Consider the following 18,448-nt stretch of genomic DNA (forward strand, 5'->3'; position numbering starts at 1 on the left):
TTACAATGACAGAACATTTAAGTTCTTTTATTACAAAAGTCTATACAATGAAGTGCCAGACATTCCAATGCAATTATACTGGTGGTCATATATATCTATATAACATTTGTATATAGATATACAGTTTTTACTTATATCAAAGTAAAACTATTACAAACTGCCTAATTTTACCTACTGCTCAACTATGACACACAATATTGTCACACAGCATAAGTGCTGCCATGCCACTTTTATCTATTCTACTTGCAGCCAAACATTAACAGTGAATAACCAACATCGTGAAGCAGCTGTTAATTCTAAAATGAAACCAGTCAGGCCGCTGACTTATAAAAATATGGTACTCATATAGATTTAGCATTATAAAGAAGGAATATATTATTTAAAACATTTAAATAGTGCATATGGACATTTTTGCATGTGGTATATAAAATAAAATATTCATATAAAACAATATACAGTGCACATTAAATTAGATGTTTGGATATACTCCGGTCTGGAGACTGAAAGAAATTAAAATAACTAAATGTACACTGCATGATAGATTCAAATCAAAGTGATCTTTTGGCGTTTTAAATTTCACTTTTTTAGGTATACATTATGAATAACCAACCTAGCTGTATCAAAAGGAAACCACACAAAAAGGACTGGATTTAGTGCTTTATTCCCCAACTACATATTCACTACTAATGAATATTCCCTCCCCACAAAAAAAAGGCATTGCACACACAGATGAAATGTGAAGTACTAGAAATGCTACTTATTATCAAGCTACTTCATGTGCTTACTATGTAATAGTGCCAGAAGTCTGAGGTTCATGCTTCCCTCATCTTATTAAAGGATGTTGCAAAAGTCCATTTTTGCATGAAACATATTGTTAATATTAGCTAGTTAAGAAAACCATGCATGAGTCACTGCATGCAAAACATGGGCACAATCAAAGACACTCATCAATCCAAAAAAGCACCAGGAAAAAAATTAACACTTAGATTAAGCCTGACCAGAATATGCTACTAATGACTATTATATTGTTAGCACAAATAAAGTCACCTTTCTGTGAAAATGATTAGCAGAATACCAGGAGAGTACCTGAAAAAAAGCTATGCAAAGCCAAAGACAAAAGATATCCTTAAGAGTATACGACAAGGGGCATACCACTATACATCTTGTAACCAGCTGCTTTAAACAGCATGTGACTGAGCAAAAGGTGGTCTCTTTAGAGGGCGTTTTCTTTATGAATTTTGCCGATTAAGAGGGAAAAAAAAAGATGCAAGCCCCTGAAGGTACATGTAAAAATGCAGTGGTATAGCCCTTGTTAAGAACAGATTTACTTCAGGCATAATGATTCTTTTGCCAATTTAGGCCCTTCTGATTTAACACACAAATCTAAGCACCATCAGAATTCCTACATACTGACATGGCTATTTTCTCACATTATCTGGAAGTGGGTAAGGGAAAAAAAAAATAGGATCTGATGCAGACAAATCACATCATCATCAGCTGATAAACAGTAACTGAGGAAACAAACAGTAACTTAAGTCCCATAGGCAGCATGTGATATGATTCAGTTCTGTGCATGATGTGTGATGTGTGTTTTCACTATACTAATAAGCAAGGTCACTTTTTGGTCTACCCTCTGTTCTTTTCATCCAGGAGCTGTTGGACCAATGAATTGCGAATTTTTGCTAACATACTACCTGTGAAAAAGTGTCACTTTGGGAATTAAACAGAAATGTATTCCACAGTAGGACTTCAAATTTCAGTTGATTTTGGTTTTCTAGGAAAACATAGAACATAGTTGCATACGTGCATTTATAGGCCTTTCTTTCAAAATTTCAGTCATTCTGTAAGAAAAAGGCAACTGAAGAATTCAATGTGAAGATTCTCCTCTCAATTATCTTCAGTAATGAAAAAAAAAAAAATAAAGTTGGTAATAACAAAAAGCTTGTATTTCCGAAGTTCTTGAAGTTGAAAGGATAAAATACTAGTCTTTTGCTAACAGGATGTATTTGTAGTGCAAAACAATGAAGAAAACTAGATGTTTGCTAAAGGTGAAGAGGACAGTCTGTGGTTAAGATGGAACACTGTGCTCCCTAGAGAGGGTCTACTTACCACCCCCATCATTTCTCTAGTGGCACCACAACCAAGGACAAAATGAGACTCTCTGAGTGTCTGACAAAATGAACTCAAGTACCAGCCAAGTACACACGATGACAGCTTCAGGGAATACAACCGATTTTATGATGTTTTCAAGAAACATATTTTATATGGATTTTGAAGAATCTTGTTTGCTGATAAGAACTTCAAGAAGCCTAAGCTTGGCTTTAATTTTCTTGTACTCCCTGTACTCCTCAAGCACTGGAACACGATCCTCTTTCTGGGCATTCCTACGGGAGAAAATAAAATCTGTAACATTCTAGAGATCACCTAGAATATTTTATAATAAAGTCCTGAGAGTTGTTGTAATGTAAGATATAATGTTACCAAAATTTAAGTTCAAATAAAAAATTGCTCTGCAAGAAAAATTGTTATTGAACTAATTCTCCCTATCCCCAAGGAACATTCCAAAAATATTTTTATTTTTGATGGATTTATTGACAAATTAAATGCTATACTTATCAATGATAACTAGACATAATATTTTAATAAAATATACAATGCTAAGTTCTGTCAGGTCTGTGCATATATATTAATTGCTAGAGGACCACGAGTCATTTCATACATTAACTGTGGCTTCAGTGAAGCGAGATGTAAAAGTAAAACATCTTACCTGCAGCAAAAAAGTAGTTTCCTCGCTTTATATTAATGACCCTCTGTAATTCAGTTTAACACTAGGTAAAGCATCAAACCATCCTAAGTATAAGCAAAGTTTTCTTCCAATAAAACAAAGAATTAGAAGGTACTTGGAAGATGCATTCCTGCATTTGATATTTTTTTAAAACTATTTTTGCCAACCTATATAGGAGACTCTCAAATTAAAGTAAACATATTTTGGAATTTGTAATACAGCCATTGGCTTGGTAAGACCACCCAGTTACATGGAAAAACTTTTCTGAGACCTGAGATAGCCCTCATTTCTGGTCATCATTTGAATTAGAATGTATTTTTTTTTACTTTTAAAAGAGCCTCACTGAGTCAACTATGCATTACCCAGTGAGACAAAGGCAACTTGCCATATTGTATTACAAGAGCCACATGACTGCCACCCTGTTACACCATTTGGAAATGGGCAGCCTGGAGTGACTAACATGTAGCCTAAGCAGCAATGGTCTCAGTATAAGAATCCTAACTAACTGAAGATAGCCCTCGTGTTATGAGACACTTTCTAAAAAGGAGAAACATCTCATTTCACAAACATTTCCAAAAGGTGAGGATGTAGAATTAAAGAACATAAAATAGTTGCCACTCAACCAAGCCTCCCTAGGACAACCTTAAAATATTTTATCACATGTTGTTTTCTCTAGCTCTGACCTTTTTTTGATATTAATAGCAGGGCTTGGAAATATAAAAGAATGTTTTTTAGTTTTATTTTCAATGCTAATATCCTTATATGCACACTTTATTTCTATTTCTGTATATTTCTTTAACATATGAGCACTTGTGAGTTTAAGGAAAAATAGTACTCAATGTTGTGATGCTCTACAAACCTTCCATTTTGTTGATAAAATGCTTCTTCAAATTCTCGTAATGTTTTACGTAGTTTCTTTTTTTCAGCTCTGGCTTTCCAAAGTTGTTCCAGTAATTCAGGCCTAAAATTGAAATGAGAAGAAAATATTATTGAAAGGGTACTACTGATTCATTATGTTCTTAAAGAGTGGTTCAAACTAACTGCTGCAAACTAAAGTCAGCTGGGATGCTTTTAAAATATATCAATGCCCAAGCTCCACTTGGGACTAACTAAATCAGAATAACTGCAGGTAGGACTTTATAGCGGTACTTAAAAAAAAAAAGTCTTCCTAGATGATCCTAAAGTGAAGCCAGGGCTGAGAACCACAGTCAGATACAATATTAGGTGAAGAAGCTGATATGATAGAGAATATACCGACAGATGAGTCTCAGCTGGCTCCTGTACTTTGTTATACAGCAAATGTAGGATTTTTGTTTTAAAAATTTCAAAATACACTAATGTTGAATAAAAGAAAATGTGAATAACAACATGTATCTGTAAATCATTTTTTTCCCCCTTCTTTAATTCCTTCCCCTCCCCCCACACTTCCACCCCTGACCTATGGATGTTGCCATTTCCCCTTAAGAACTGGATCTTTGAAGGCGGGGTGTCTCCTCCCACGAGCTTGGGGTGTGTACCTTGGGCCTGGCACCCCAGCTCACTCGGCGGGCCTGGCATATCCGGAGTATGGTCCGCAGCTCCGCCTAGGGAGCGAACCCAGGACCTTCTGCGTGTAAAGCAGACGTGCTAACCACTAACTATGGTGCCACTCCTGTAAATCATATTTTTTAAAAAGAGTATATCTTGGGCATTGCATTAATTCCAAGTGCTTGATTATTTAATAATGAATTTCTTGGCATATAAATTTTATTATACAAATAGGCTAAAATAAAAAACCAGTATACATACATAGAGGCTGCTCGAGTACTTGACAATCGAAGATCCAGAGCCAGTTTTTCTTGATTTTCTTCAACATCAGATTCTGAGTTTTCCAATGAAGACTGTGCCTGTACAGCGGTTTTCAAGATATCAGTTAACTCAGAGGACAGACTAATACCTTCTTCTTCTTCTTCTTCCTAAAAAGATACCCAAACAGAGAATCAAACAGGCCATGACTTTCAACTATTCCTCTAAAAAGAGATCAGAGAATGGTTTCTCTTAAGGACTACCTTGATTTCTTCAAAAAAATGTGCAGTTTCTCCTTCTATGATTGGTTGTAACATCTGACCCCTTCGCTTTGTGGATGGAGATCCCTGTAACAATTAACATACAAATGATTTACATTTTAAGTATTTAAAGTGTTCAATGAAGCTTCACTTCAGTATGGAACAGATAGTAAACTTCATTTTCAAAATCCTAACCATTTGCTTTTAATTTTTCAGGAGTTCCTTAGTAAACTTCTTTTTGCTTATATGTTATTTTCTTGTTATGTATACACAAAAGAGATAAATGAAATTTACGTTTAGATAAAACTAAAAGTTCATTCAGAAAATATTTTTAAAATTCTAAACGATAAAAGAAAGTGTGACATATAATTTAATTGGGAGCATTTTTCTTTTTAACAATAGCTATCAACCATTTTGGCCTGAGGACCCCTTTACAACTCCTTTATAAAAAATAACAGCTTCACTGAGATATAATTCACATACCATAAAATAAACTTTTAAGAGTGTACACTTTAGTGGTTTTAGTATTCAGAAATTGTACAACCATCACCATTATCTACTTCCAGAATACTTCATCAGCCTTATCCCCACAAAAAACCCTATACTCATCAGCTGTTATTCATGTCCCACTCCCTCTAGCCCTGGGCAAGCACTTATCTATTTTCTGTTGCCCTATTCTAGATATTTCATATATTGGAATCATACAACATGCAGCCTTTTGTGTTTGGCTTCTTTCACTTAGCATAAATATTTTCAAGTTTTATACATCTTGTAGCATGTATGAGTACTTCTTTTTTATGGCTGAATAATATTCCACTATATGGAATAATATTCCACTATATAACACTTTTATTTATCCATCAGTTGCTGGACATTAGGATTATTTCCTCATTTTGGCTTTATGAATAACACTATAAAAACTGTGTACAAGTTTTTGTGTAGACATATGTTTTCAATTCTCTTTGGCATATATAGGAGGAGCACTGCTAGATCATATGGTAACTCTGTATTTAATCTGTATTTAACAGTTTGAGAAACTGTCAAACTGTTTTTCAAAGTGGCTGTACCATTTTACATTCCAATCAGCCGTGTCTAAGACTTTAAATTTCTCCATATCCTTGCCAATACTATTGTTATCTGTTTTTATTATACTAGTGGGTATAAAGTGGTATCTGAATGTGGTTATTTGCACTTCCTAATGACTAATGATAGTGAACATCTCATGTATTTAATAGCTATTTATATATCTTCTCTGGAGTAATGTCTATTTAAATCCTTTGTCTATTTTTAATTGAGCTATTTATCTTTTTATTATTGAGTTATAAGAGCTCTTCACATATTCTGGATAAAGTCCTTTATTAGATACATGATTTGCAAAATTTTCTCCTGTTCTGCGGACTGTCTTTTCACTTTTTTAAGTGTCCAAAACTTTGATGCACAAAATTTTTAATTTTCATAAAGTCCAATTCATTTTTTTTGTCATTATGTTTTATGTGTCATATCCAAGAAAACACTGCCTAATCCAAGGTCACAAAGATTTATTCCTCTATTTCCTAAGTTTTACAGTTTTAGGTCTTATTTAGATCTATAATTCATTTTAAGATAAGTTTTGTGTGCAGTAGAAGTCTAAATTCATCTTTTTTTTTTTGAACGTGGATATCCACTTGTCTGAGCACCATTTGTTGAAAAACTATTCTTTCCTACTGAATTGTCTTAGCTTAACTTTTATACTCCAAATTTCTTTTTATGATAGTTATATCTGGGAGTCTGTAAGATCTAGAAATGTTTTCTATTGACTAAGTTTCTAAAAATAAACTTGTTGAATTCTATTTTTTTTTAACTTGTGGAATTCTAAAATGGTTTTCATAAAGAAATTTAAAGACTATACTATTATGGAATTATGAAAAAATACCTTGTAATCAAAGAATAAAATCTATATTAAATAAACTCTTAAGTGCAAAGTATATAAACTATAACAGGATTTTTTCCCTTGTTCAAAGAAAACTGACTATATCTAATTAAAATACTGCTGAGATGGCTAACTAAAACAATGGCTAATTAAAAAAGAATTAGTTGATATGAGGGCTAAATAAAACGTGCTCAGAAGGGCAATATGAACCTTCTAACGAGTAGTCAGGTGGTCAAGCCTCAAGGAAATCCCCATGCAAGTGGCTACTGACATGAAAATGGCCTGCAAGCCTAAGCAAACCATAAGCTCCTGTAAATTAATTCCTATGAGATGATGCAAAATGGGCTACACACTGTTTTCTACTTGAGCCTGAGAGAAATCTAGAGCCATACTATTTAATGGTTAATTTGGGGACGACGCTTAATTTGCATGTAAGTATTAGTTTTCATTTTTTCTCTAAAAATGTAAATGAATATGAATAAGCAAGACTTTACTGAACTTTTTCATGTAAAAAGATAAACTTGAAAAAAATCAGTTTATATTACTGTGCAACTTAAGTGATCAGAACGTTCATCACAAAACTAATGTATTTTCAAAGACATGAATTTAAATGGAAAGAAAGTAGGGAAATGTCTGAAATGTAGGTTTTCTAATTCTACAATGTAGGTGACCCTGGGCAACATCATTCTTGAGCCTCAGCTTCATCAACTGTAAAATGAGGCTATTATCTGTTATCTGTTATGACTTATCAGGATTTAATGACATAATCATACATAAAAATGCTTATAAAAGTGCGTAGGAGATAGCAGCAGGTACTTATTAGTAATTTCCTATTCTTTTAAAGGTAATAACCTCACCTTGCATATACAATTCTTGCTATCCTGGCTGTGTCTTTCTCCCATATACTACCATAATAACTGTTTTTAAAAGAGTAGGTCTTGGTAAATTAACTAGATAAATATTTGCATGTTTTACTTACAAGGACAGGAGTGATGCTAGCTCTTGTCAACATCTGCTTTACAAGTCTGTATCTTTCATAGAGAGGTTTAACAATGTGCCTTTCTTCTCTGGTCACCTGAAGCAAGAAAAGTGAAAATTAATAAATTAATCAGGAATCTAAAATGTCTAAAACATTAAGCAATATGACTAACCACCCTCCCCCACCAAGTTTTAAAAAGTTATTTTAAATAAGTAGGCAATATTCCAAATGTAGGAAACGGTGCTCTATAAAACAGCTCTGAATATGTGGGCCTCAAAAGTGATTTGTCCTCTTAAGATAAAAAATCAAATGTTTTTAGTAAGAGAGACATTACCGGCCTTCCATGTTGGCTTTCATAGTAAAGAAGACTTTTCTGGAGAGAAGTTTTCTCTTCTACCAAATTATCTTTTGTCATTTTCTAGAGGGGAAAAAGAAACTTCCATTAGCACTGTTATTGTCCTCACTCCCACAATGTAAACAATTAAGTTGAAAGGGCAGGCCATCACCACCCAGCCTAGGCTAATAATACATCCTTTGCTAGGGGATTTGCAGGCAACATATCTCAGTTTCCTGTAGAATCTGGTCTTCAAGTAAGTAGGTAGCGATCCTCTTTGGTGGCTTAATTTATCTTTTATCTGAATAAGTTATGAATACCAGCTTAGTGACTCTAGTTAAGTCACTTAACCACTTTTTATTCAACATCCTAATCTATAAGACAGGATACTTCATCCTACCTCATAGGGCTCAAATGAGAACTAAATGAGTTAATATGTTGTTAAAGGCAGTTGCAACAGTGCCTACCTAGCACACAGTAAGTACACATAAATGCCTATTATTTAACTTTGCACAGTCTTTTACTGACATTATAACTATAATTTGGTGTATGTGGATACACATACAAAAGCACATGCATGCACAGCACAGGTCCTGTAATCCAATATTTCTCCTAAACAATTAAGAAAATCTGATAGCAATATAGTGGAAAGACCTTAAAAAAACAATGTCAATTTTCATCTTAGACTCCTACTCTATGATTCTAGTTTCCCTTCATCTGGCACTTTTTTTACATTGTAATACTCTTCTCATAACTTTTAGCACTCTAAATGGTACTAGAGTAGACATGACACCCCAAATTTACCTGCCCATAGAAACTTCTCCATTTATTCCATAGGACCTTTTAACATCCCAGTGAACCAATGTCCCACACACCACCCTTTAACACTAGACCAAATAAACTGTCTACTTAACCCCAGGACTAGATAATACTATCTGTTTCTCACCAGAGTGAAATAAGAGGTAAAAAAAAAATTATCCTGAATATTATCTTCCTAGAACAAGTACCACTTTAAATTATGTACATTCAGTAGAGGACAGCTGGGTATAGACTCTATGAAAACATTGTGATTTCAAATTCAAGCCTTAAATCTAGGACAATGAATCTGAATAAAGCTAATCCAATCAAAATCATTTAAGGAGAGGAGGAGTTAGTCTAATACAAAATCCAAAAACAAGAAAGTTAGAGGAGAGAAGCAATTAGAATTTCTACTCCAGCTCTGTTCAAAGGGGAGGAAGACTAATATTCATATGAAAGAGTTGTGTTCTGTTGTCAAGATAGGAATTCGCATTAGTACTCATCATTGCCTAGACAAAGGTTCACGTGAGATCATCTACCTCTCTATTCTCAGCAAATCTCATCTGATAAATGATTGGGGCTGCCAGGTACTTTGACCAGGACTGACCTAGGCATGGGCTTTAGTGACTAACGGTTCCTCAAAACAATTCATTCAATTCTTATAACAACCATATTGTGTATTTTAATGTACATAATCACATTCACATAGTAGCAGGGCTGTCAAAGGGGCTCAATGGCAGAATGCACAGAATATAACCAGTCAGTGCCAGGCATAAACTAAGAGCTCAATATATATAACTATTAAGATACAAAGCCAGGATTCAAATTCAAGTTGTTTCATGCTCTTTATACACTCATCTTACCAAATGCCTTCAATACAAATGAACATATCAGCATTTTAGTTTGTTTAGTCTTATTATTGTGATTCAGTTCCTGAAAGATAGGGCAATTCTGGTATGCTGATAAAAACGTGTTTCTACATCTGCAAACTTGGGGTGCAGACTCAGGCCATTTAGATTACTTAGACATACTCTATGTCACTGTGGTACTTATTTTGTTTCGGGGACTCTAACGGCTAGTCTGGGCAAACACCATAGCTCAAGATTACTTTGATATCTTCTGGAAGACACCTCTCAACACGTTTTTCTTTCAGTCTTTTCAGAATAAGTTCAAGTGTTGCTTCCTTAGATGGCTTCTTCTCTTTCTGAATGACCCTGGCTTCATCTTCATTGTCTTCATCTTCATGGTCTAGAGAAGAGCCAAAGCTTTTTGGAAGAGTGTTACTACGTGGACGTGTCTGAGGTACAAATTCTCCATCAGAGCTTTTGTGTTTTGCATCTACATTGGAGAACCAAGAGGATACATCAGTAATACTGATTTTAGCTAAAATGCAAATAGATCAAAAAAGTACTCAGTGAACAAGATATACAACAGGACAACATACATTAACAGCACACAGGCTCAGATAGTTCAAGGGCACATGAAGTACTGAAATTATACATATAGCAAAAGAGCTATACTATTCATTCTTTCAATCAATATTCATAGAAAGCCTACTGAAGTAAAATGTTCTGATAAGAACTGGAGAAACAGACATGGTCCCTATTTTCATGGAGCATATACTCAGGGAAATAAAAACAAAAACCAAGTAGTAATAATCATAAAAAAAATAATTACAAAGAGTGCCAAGTGCTATGAAGAAGATAAAATAGGATGGCATCACAGTGCTAAAAGGAATGTGTTTTGTAGAAGAACAACTACATTGGACGGGACTAACATAGAAGGCCTTTCTGAGATAGTGATATCCTACTTAAACATGGAATAAGGAGATAATGTAGTATAGGAAATTTAAGGGAAGAGGCTATAGCCAGTGCATAGGCCCTGAAGCATAGCATGTTTAAGGAACAGAAAATGAGAGAGGAAAGTGATAAAGTGGGCAAAGGGCAGAGTATGCAAGACCTTGAAAGCCATGGCAAGGAATTTGGACTTTATTCTAAGTGGAAAGGGTGGCCCACTAAAGGACTTGGAACAAGATAGTAACAGAGTTTTTTTAAAAGGTAATTCTGGCTACAATGAAGAGAATGGACTATAGGACAATAAGAGTGAAAGAAAATTGAAAAATTAGTTGGGAACTAATTTTTCTTGTTTAATGACAATTTGGTTGGAAACTGGCATTAAATAAGGAATGCTTAACAGAGCTGTAGAAAACAATTCTAAAGAAGAAAGAAGAGAACTTATCTTAACCTTAAGAGTATAAACTCAATAACAGTAGGGACACTGTCTTGTTCACTGTTTTAGCCTTAGATGTCTATACGTACCTGGTACTTAACAATACTAAAAAATTTGGTTGAATAAATTCAAATGAATAAACCAAAATGTGATACTACAGATTATAAACCCATACTTGGTACAGATAATTTTTAAAGTATTAACAATTATTTTAAAACATGCTCACTAAACACAAAGTAAATATACCTTAGTAACTAATGTACTGGATTGACACCCAGTAACATAAGACCTAGTTTTTGATTTGAGACTTACAATTTGGTCTTTGTAGTATAAACATTATTAGATATTCTTAGTCTTAGCTGAAATACCTACAAAAACCAAAACAGTTTAACATCTGAAATATATTTCAGATAAATTTTATAAATATAGTATCACTTATGAATATACAAGCTATTTTTCAAAAGAATACAACTAATTAAAACACAGGGAAAAAAATAAATAAATAAAACACAGGAAAGACATTTGGAAGACTATAATATAGTGCCCCAACTTTGACTATAACTAAAGAACAAAAGAAAACTTTTACTTTTGGTAAACAGTGTTCCAAGATTTTAAATTATTAAAATAATCAAAATTATAATTCTCATAGACATTATGAAGAATATTTTAAAAATGCAAATGTATTACAAAAATGGCACATTTTATACCTTTAATTTGCTTCCGCAGTTTTGTAAGCTCTGTCATCCATTTTAATACCTTTGGGTTGGCTGCAATATCACTGTAGGAAGGCTGAAAAATTGAGGAAAAGAATTACTGATATCTTTGTGGTAAGCAATGGTTATGTTAATTTAAGCCAAAGGAATATTTTACTATTCCAGCAGTAGAGATTTCACTCAATCCTCATTTCTTCTTACCTTATTTCAAGTAGATAAGGCAGTATATTAAGTAAAGTTCTCAAAGCAGGATCTAGCAATTGACACAAGCCAGATTTGAATATAGGTCTTCTGACTCCATGTATAGGGCTCTTTCCACTTTGCATGATCAAATTATTAAATTATCAGATTAAATTTATTATTTAATATTAAATTTAATTATTAAATTATTGCTATTACACGTTGTAAATTTATTATTAAATTTATGATATTATTTGTCATCAAAAATTATTAAACTCTCTCTTTCTCTGCCTGCCACCCTTGAGGGAGCAGAAATAGCATTAACAAGATTTTTCAATTAAAGTATTTACCTTAAAAATTCTACAGGCTGTTTTGACCATGGAAATATAAAACTGCCAATAGCAAGAACACTAGCCTAGGACTAAGAGACTAAGGATCTACATAATCTCAGCTCTAGATGATCACTATTGCTCTGGGCATCTCAGATTCATTCCATCTCCTGGAAAAGAGATAAACAGACTAAGGCTCTCCAAAGAAGCTTCTCCCCCTTCCAAAGTTCTGCCTCACTGCTGCACAATGCTACAAACTTACCTTGCTATTTCTTTCCCTTTCAAATTGTTCTTCAAATTGTCTGATTTTTTTCTGAAGTTTCTTGACCAACTGATATGGTGATCTGTCTTCTCTTTTTTCATCTTTTGAACTAAAGGATGATCTTCGAATCCTAAATGAGACCAAGAGGTGAACACTGTGTTAAATTTTCAAGTTATGAACACCATATCTCTTATTGCCCTCATATAACATGATATTATTTCCAAGAAATATATCCCTAACACTAAAAAACAGATTTAAAGAAGGAAACATGCTACAGTGTTACAGATTACAAAATTAACTAACACAAGTGTTGATGAAAACAATTTGGAATCAATGAAATACTGTTTGGGCAAAGGCAGAAAAACAAAGATACCTATGCAATTCAGAACTCTTTTGGTTTTCAAACTGCAAAGAAAAGGTTTTGACATTCAGAATCAATTTAAGGTTTTAACAATAAAAACATTAGATTGGTAAGCTTCACTTGCTGCTTCTCTTCCAGAGTTCTGTATTTCAATCATCAATAATCAAATGAATAAATACACCATGAGAAAATGTCTATTAGAGAGCAAACCCCAAACACTACACCTCAATAAACTCAGAATTTAGGAACTCAAATAATTTAAAATTATAAAAACGTGCTTCATGAAATAGGAGAGAAAGCTTTGAACTGCAGGTCTAGAAGATTAAATCTCTCAAAGGACCTAGGTATGTAATTGAAATCACCTCTAAGTACATAAAAAATCACATACCTAGCAAAAGAAAGTGCTTTAGATGAGGAATCTAACGTTTCTGGATCATGTAGGAAACGCTGGCTTTGCCCAAAATCTAAACTACGGTGTGATAATACTGGAGGACAGTCCTCTTCCAGGGGGTGGTGATTCATTCTTCCAGCTTGTGGGGAGAGCTGAGCTTCTCCAGACTCAGAGTCTTCCTGCCAAGACTTAAAAGCAGGAAATGGCTCTGTAAAACAAACACAAATAATAGTAACATGGGTCTCTTGGTTCCACATGGAAAAAAAAAAAAAAATCACGCTACTAAAGTTATATGCTCTTTTAAATCATATTATTATGTTGTGGTTCATATAATATTTGATACTTTTTTTTAAACAAGGGATACTAGGATCTTCATAAAGCCTACTATAGTTTAAAAACTGCCTGCAGTTCCTTTTATAGCCCAGAGTTCTTTTTTCATATAAGGAGTTATACCTTAAATTTCTGAACCCAGTTACAAAGCAAGAAAGGACACTGTCAAGCTCTTTAAAATGATATCAAAACTTATTTTTCAAGTAGGGAAAGTCTTCGTTTTGAAACTCAAAAGTCTTTGGGAATTTAACTCAGCCAAATGCTGCCAGGTGAATAAATTGCCCTTCACTGTCAAGTGGCCATGTTAAGAAACTATTCTCCATGCTATACAGAACACTCACTGAATAGAGCTAACTCCAAAATGAGTTATAATTTCCAAATGAGTAGCTAACTCACCTGACAGCACCTGGTTTCTAACATTAAACTGTGGTAATTTTCTGTTAAAGGATTCCTATGCATAATACATATTTTAATAATTAAACACTCAACAATATTATCAAGATAAAATTTAATAGCAGCTGTCGTTCTTAAGTGCATTTATTTTATTGGTTATCCTGTATGTTCTCAAATGAAGTCATGTTGATTTATTTGATCTCTTTGCACATATAAGGTTTGATTACATACAGAACACATACAGATAAACACATAGTCCACAAATATACTCCAAATATCACTGGATAATATCACTGGAGTCTGGGAGAGAGGAAGGGCACTTTTCACTTTTCCATCTACACATTAACTTTATAATTACAATTTAAAACTTTGATGCTATGGCTATTAACAATAACAAAATAAAAATGAGGTTTTAAGTATTTTGGGGTGTAAAGATGGCTTGACAGTGTCAAAAATCAAGAATGTTTTTTCTTCACACAATAGATAAGGATTGCTACTTTAATAATTTAGTTTAACTATGCATTAGCAATTTAAAGCATTACATTTTTCTTCAAGGTAATAAAAATATAATTGTTTTTAAAGCCCAGATCAATTTGATAACTAAAGATTAGGTACAAAGCGTGCAATCCCGTAATAAAGCCAGCAATAAAGTGATTTTCAAAGCAACCCTTGTACCTGCTTCCCAGCAAATATACTAACTGGTAATAAATATTTTGCAGGAAAGCTCCTGTTTAAAGAAAAGAGAAGTAATAAAAACAATTTTTTTAGGGGTATCATTTTTAACCCAGAACGATTTTCCTACTATATGGGAGCAGCAGGAGAAGGGCTAACAAAAAGGCAAACAAAGTGAACCATAAAAAGGCAAAAAAAACTAAACTATGGTGAACCATACTTACCCTCCCCATCTCTCTGCAGATGCATTGTTTTGAAATCAATGAGGGGGAAAGTGATAGGGCATGACGCTAATAAAATGGAAAAAATGGCAAAAAATACTAAAGTGAACACACAGCACAGTCAGAACAAACCATACACATAACTAACACAAAGCCAAAGGTACCAAAAACATTTCCCTAAAACCAGTTAGGCATTTAGCTCAAAAATGTTATTCGAAGAAATTACTACTAACCACTTTAAAAACAAACACAAACATACATTTCCATTTCGGCAAGCAAGGCAAAAAAATCAAAGTAGTAACTGTTTTATTAAAACTCAAACATAAAACTAAAGAAATAGAAACTCTTAACCAGGTACTATTTGAAGCTTTTCAGTATAATTAGTTTGACAGAAAAATATCTCACTTAGAATGATTGCTCTTTGAAAAGATCCTATTGTTTTCATTCACGAGTTAACAGAAGAGAATTTGAAGGAAAGATGTTGTCCACTTCCATCAAAAGCCAAGACCTTTTGAATAGCTGCTACAAATTCATCACACCGGTGGCAGATATGTGCTATCTGCTTGCTAACTTCATTCTGTTGACTATACTTTGAGCAACACAAAAAAGAAAACCTACACACTTAAGAGTGAGGCGGGTCTCTATTTGGAGTTACCTCACTTCTCTATTAGAGTCACATTTAAACAAAGTATGTCTGATTCCAAGGTATCTAGGGTCTAACATAATTTGATCTCCTGAGGAAGATTTTATTTAGATCATCCTAACTCCTAGCTGTAGAAAATCATCTTTGTATTGGTGGCAAAGTTGGAAGAAACAACATGGTCTGTTAACAGCCACTCTCTCAAGCACATGCAGTGTTCGTGGCTGAGATGTTCACTGAGATGTCTACAACTCTTTGGTTTCTGAAAGTCACAGATCCCTACTCTTAGTACAGCCAGAAAGAAGGAGGTCTATGTGGTCTTGTCAAGGCTGTTGAGCCAGGTGGATAACAGGACAGATCAGACACTGAAAATCAGTAGTCCATAGTTATCCTCCCTTCCTTACTGCAAGCTATAAGAGGTGAATTCTGACAGAGAAACAAGAGACTCCAGGCATTAGGTACTCTTTGGGGAAGTTTCTAAAAAAGCTAAAGCTAGACAGATAATGTCCTATCTCCTCAGACAATGAAAAACATTTGCTCTTTTATGTTGAAAACTTAAAAATGAGGACCTTCAGGATTGTAAAAGGCTATTTACCTGCATTCCTCCAAGAGGAAGAAGCATTAAGACCTTTGTCAGAATCCCAGCCTACTGCAACTCTAGGGATGCCCTGTTGACCACCACTCCTTTTCAGTGACTATGCTAGGGTAAATAAATAAGAGGGACATCTGATCTTCACTGCCACCAAGATGCAAATATATTCCCTAACTCTGGGGAACATCTTCATAAATTTCAAATGTCCTGAATAACCCAGAACAAAGCAAATGAAAGATAACTCCCTGATTTAGTCTAAGTTAAGACACATAATATGCCACTAGGCATACCAAACATCTAGACCAAAAAAAAAAGGAGGTGGGTGGGGAGACAGCAGTAAAGGTTGACACAAACAATGACTTGGTTAGGGCTTTTAAAAATTGGCTATATCTTAAAAATAAAAAAATAAAAACACTCCAACTGTGATGAGGTGAGTAGACGAGGTGGCAAAAGGAGTCCATAGTATGGGCATTGCAATTCCTCTTGTTATTGCCACTGTATGCCATTAGCTAACTTGACAAAGATGAAATAAGCAAAGTGAACAAGTGAACTAAGATTCCTGAGTTGTCTCGTTGTCTCTTTACCAAGGAAGATGTATGATCCAAAAGGACTCCTGGATCCAAATTTGCTTGCTTGCTTCCACTCCCCACCCCCAACATTTTATTTGAAATTACGAATATACAGCCAGGTTTAAAAATGTTTACAGTGAACATCCATATATCAATCACCTAGATTCTACCATTAACATTTTACTAAACTTGCTTGATAACATTCATCTATCCCATTAACCATCTTATTTTTTTTTCATGAATTTCAAAGTAAAATGCAGATATCGGTATACTTCCCCATAAACATTTCAGCATACAAATCATTCACTGGAGCTCAATATTTATTTAGTTTTTGTTTCTTTGATAAAAAAGAAAAACATACACAATGAAATGCAAGTTTTAAATATACATTTGCTGAGTTTTGACAGGTACATATACCCATGTAGCTTGCTTTTTAAATTTAAGTTCAAACTTCTCTCCTTTGTAAAATTTGCTAGGATCCTGCTCCCAAGCCTTCATAACCTAACCTAATATAGGGATATGATACAATATTTGCTTAGAAATGTCCTTAATAATCATTAAAAAAAAGTATTCCTGATGATCATTAAGAAGAAGTAGCTATATATAAGCCCTCTCTTTAAAGTGGTTGAGTCCTAGCATACTAGACTTTCAAAGACTGGGAGATATAACCTGGTTTAACAATTAACGAAAGCCTATCCAAGGTGATTTTATTTTTTTAATCAGTTCTGACATCCATCCTCAAAGCCAATGGATAAGAACTTCAAGTTAGTCGCCCTATAATATCATTAGTGCATTTGAGTAAAACACCCATTCACTCTTCCTATATGAAAAAGAGAACAGAAAATTGAAATGAAAAAGGTTGTCCATAAAAGGACAGTAATCTCATTACTGCTTTGGGTAATTTCAGTTACCAAAAAATAAAATAAAATTAGTATGTGTGGATAAAATTACCTTCCCATTTATCACCATCAGAAACATTCTTCAGATCTAAATGTGGAATATGGACACATGCTGCTTCTCCTTGAATACCAACATTTTGATCTCCTGGCACTTCTGATTCAGTGTTGGCATTCAAATCACATATCCTGCTACTAGAATCCTACATTTTAAAATAAAGAATACATTTCACAACTATGAAGCTTTTCATACCCAGCTTAAAGTCAACCAGCATATATCTTTGTGTAGTCTTCATTAGTTTACTGTGCCTATACAGTCAGCTGTCCCACTCCCACCATCTAAACTATTTTCAAAAATAATTTTGCAGTTTTATAACATATATTACTGAAAGATAAAGTTTGGACCCAAATTCAAGAAAGTGTTTTCATAACCTTCTTGTAACCAAAGGTGGTAATTTAAGTTGCTGCTTAACTATAGAACATTTGGTAAGAGTATCTATATTTAAATCTCCCCAAAACCTATTTAATCCGAGTTAAAGGCCAGATATAATAATTGGTAGATTAAGTCTAGTCAATTTTTTAAGAACCATAAAAGAAAAATAATTCTTACCAGAATCAAGTGTGACAATTTATCATTGTCAAATGACAAGTATTCTTTCCTAAAAATACAAATAAAGTTATTAGTCTTTTAAGAATAAATAGGTCTCTATCATTGCATATGTCTGACCTAGATTCCTCTCTTTCCCATATAGTTAGCATTTACAATGTGAGAAAAGAAAATGACAACTGGACATATGCCCATTCTTTGGAGCCCTATATC

At 33.9% G+C, this 18,448-nt stretch overlaps 1 protein-coding gene across 5 annotated transcripts in view; it reads right to left on the bottom strand.

Annotated features, from left to right (window-relative positions):
* Window positions 1-11: 11 nt before the first annotated feature.
* The window catches only part of FAM13B (family with sequence similarity 13 member B), a 72,061-nt gene continuing 53,624 nt past the window's right edge, over window positions 12-18,448 (bottom strand). For 2 of the 5 annotated variants that reach the window (XM_011362379.2, XM_011362382.2), the window contains 13 exons: window positions 18,239-18,287; window positions 17,684-17,831; window positions 14,935-15,000; window positions 13,313-13,523; window positions 12,564-12,693; window positions 11,787-11,868; window positions 9,959-10,188; window positions 8,053-8,136; window positions 7,719-7,814; window positions 4,834-4,917; window positions 4,574-4,740; window positions 3,645-3,746; window positions 12-2,384 (listed from right to left, as the gene is read on the bottom strand). In XM_011362379.2, coding sequence (XP_011360681.1) covers window positions 2,261-2,384; window positions 3,645-3,746; window positions 4,574-4,740; window positions 4,834-4,917; window positions 7,719-7,814; window positions 8,053-8,136; window positions 9,959-10,188; window positions 11,787-11,868; window positions 12,564-12,693; window positions 13,313-13,523; window positions 14,935-15,000; window positions 17,684-17,831; window positions 18,239-18,287 — 1,573 coding nt within the window. In that variant the 3' untranslated portion in view covers window positions 12-2,260. The remainder of the gene's footprint in view (window positions 2,385-3,644; window positions 3,747-4,573; window positions 4,741-4,833; window positions 4,918-7,718; window positions 7,815-8,052; window positions 8,137-9,958; window positions 10,189-11,786; window positions 11,869-12,563; window positions 12,694-13,312; window positions 13,524-14,934; window positions 15,001-17,683; window positions 17,832-18,238; window positions 18,288-18,448) is intronic. The other 3 variants (XM_011362383.2, XM_011362380.2, XM_011362381.2) reach the window with 2 other exon arrangements.

Source organism: Pteropus vampyrus, unplaced genomic scaffold (assembly GCF_000151845.1).
Source record: "Pteropus vampyrus isolate Shadow unplaced genomic scaffold, Pvam_2.0 Scaffold74, whole genome shotgun sequence".
NCBI classification, from domain to species: Eukaryota; Metazoa; Chordata; class Mammalia; order Chiroptera; family Pteropodidae; genus Pteropus; species Pteropus vampyrus.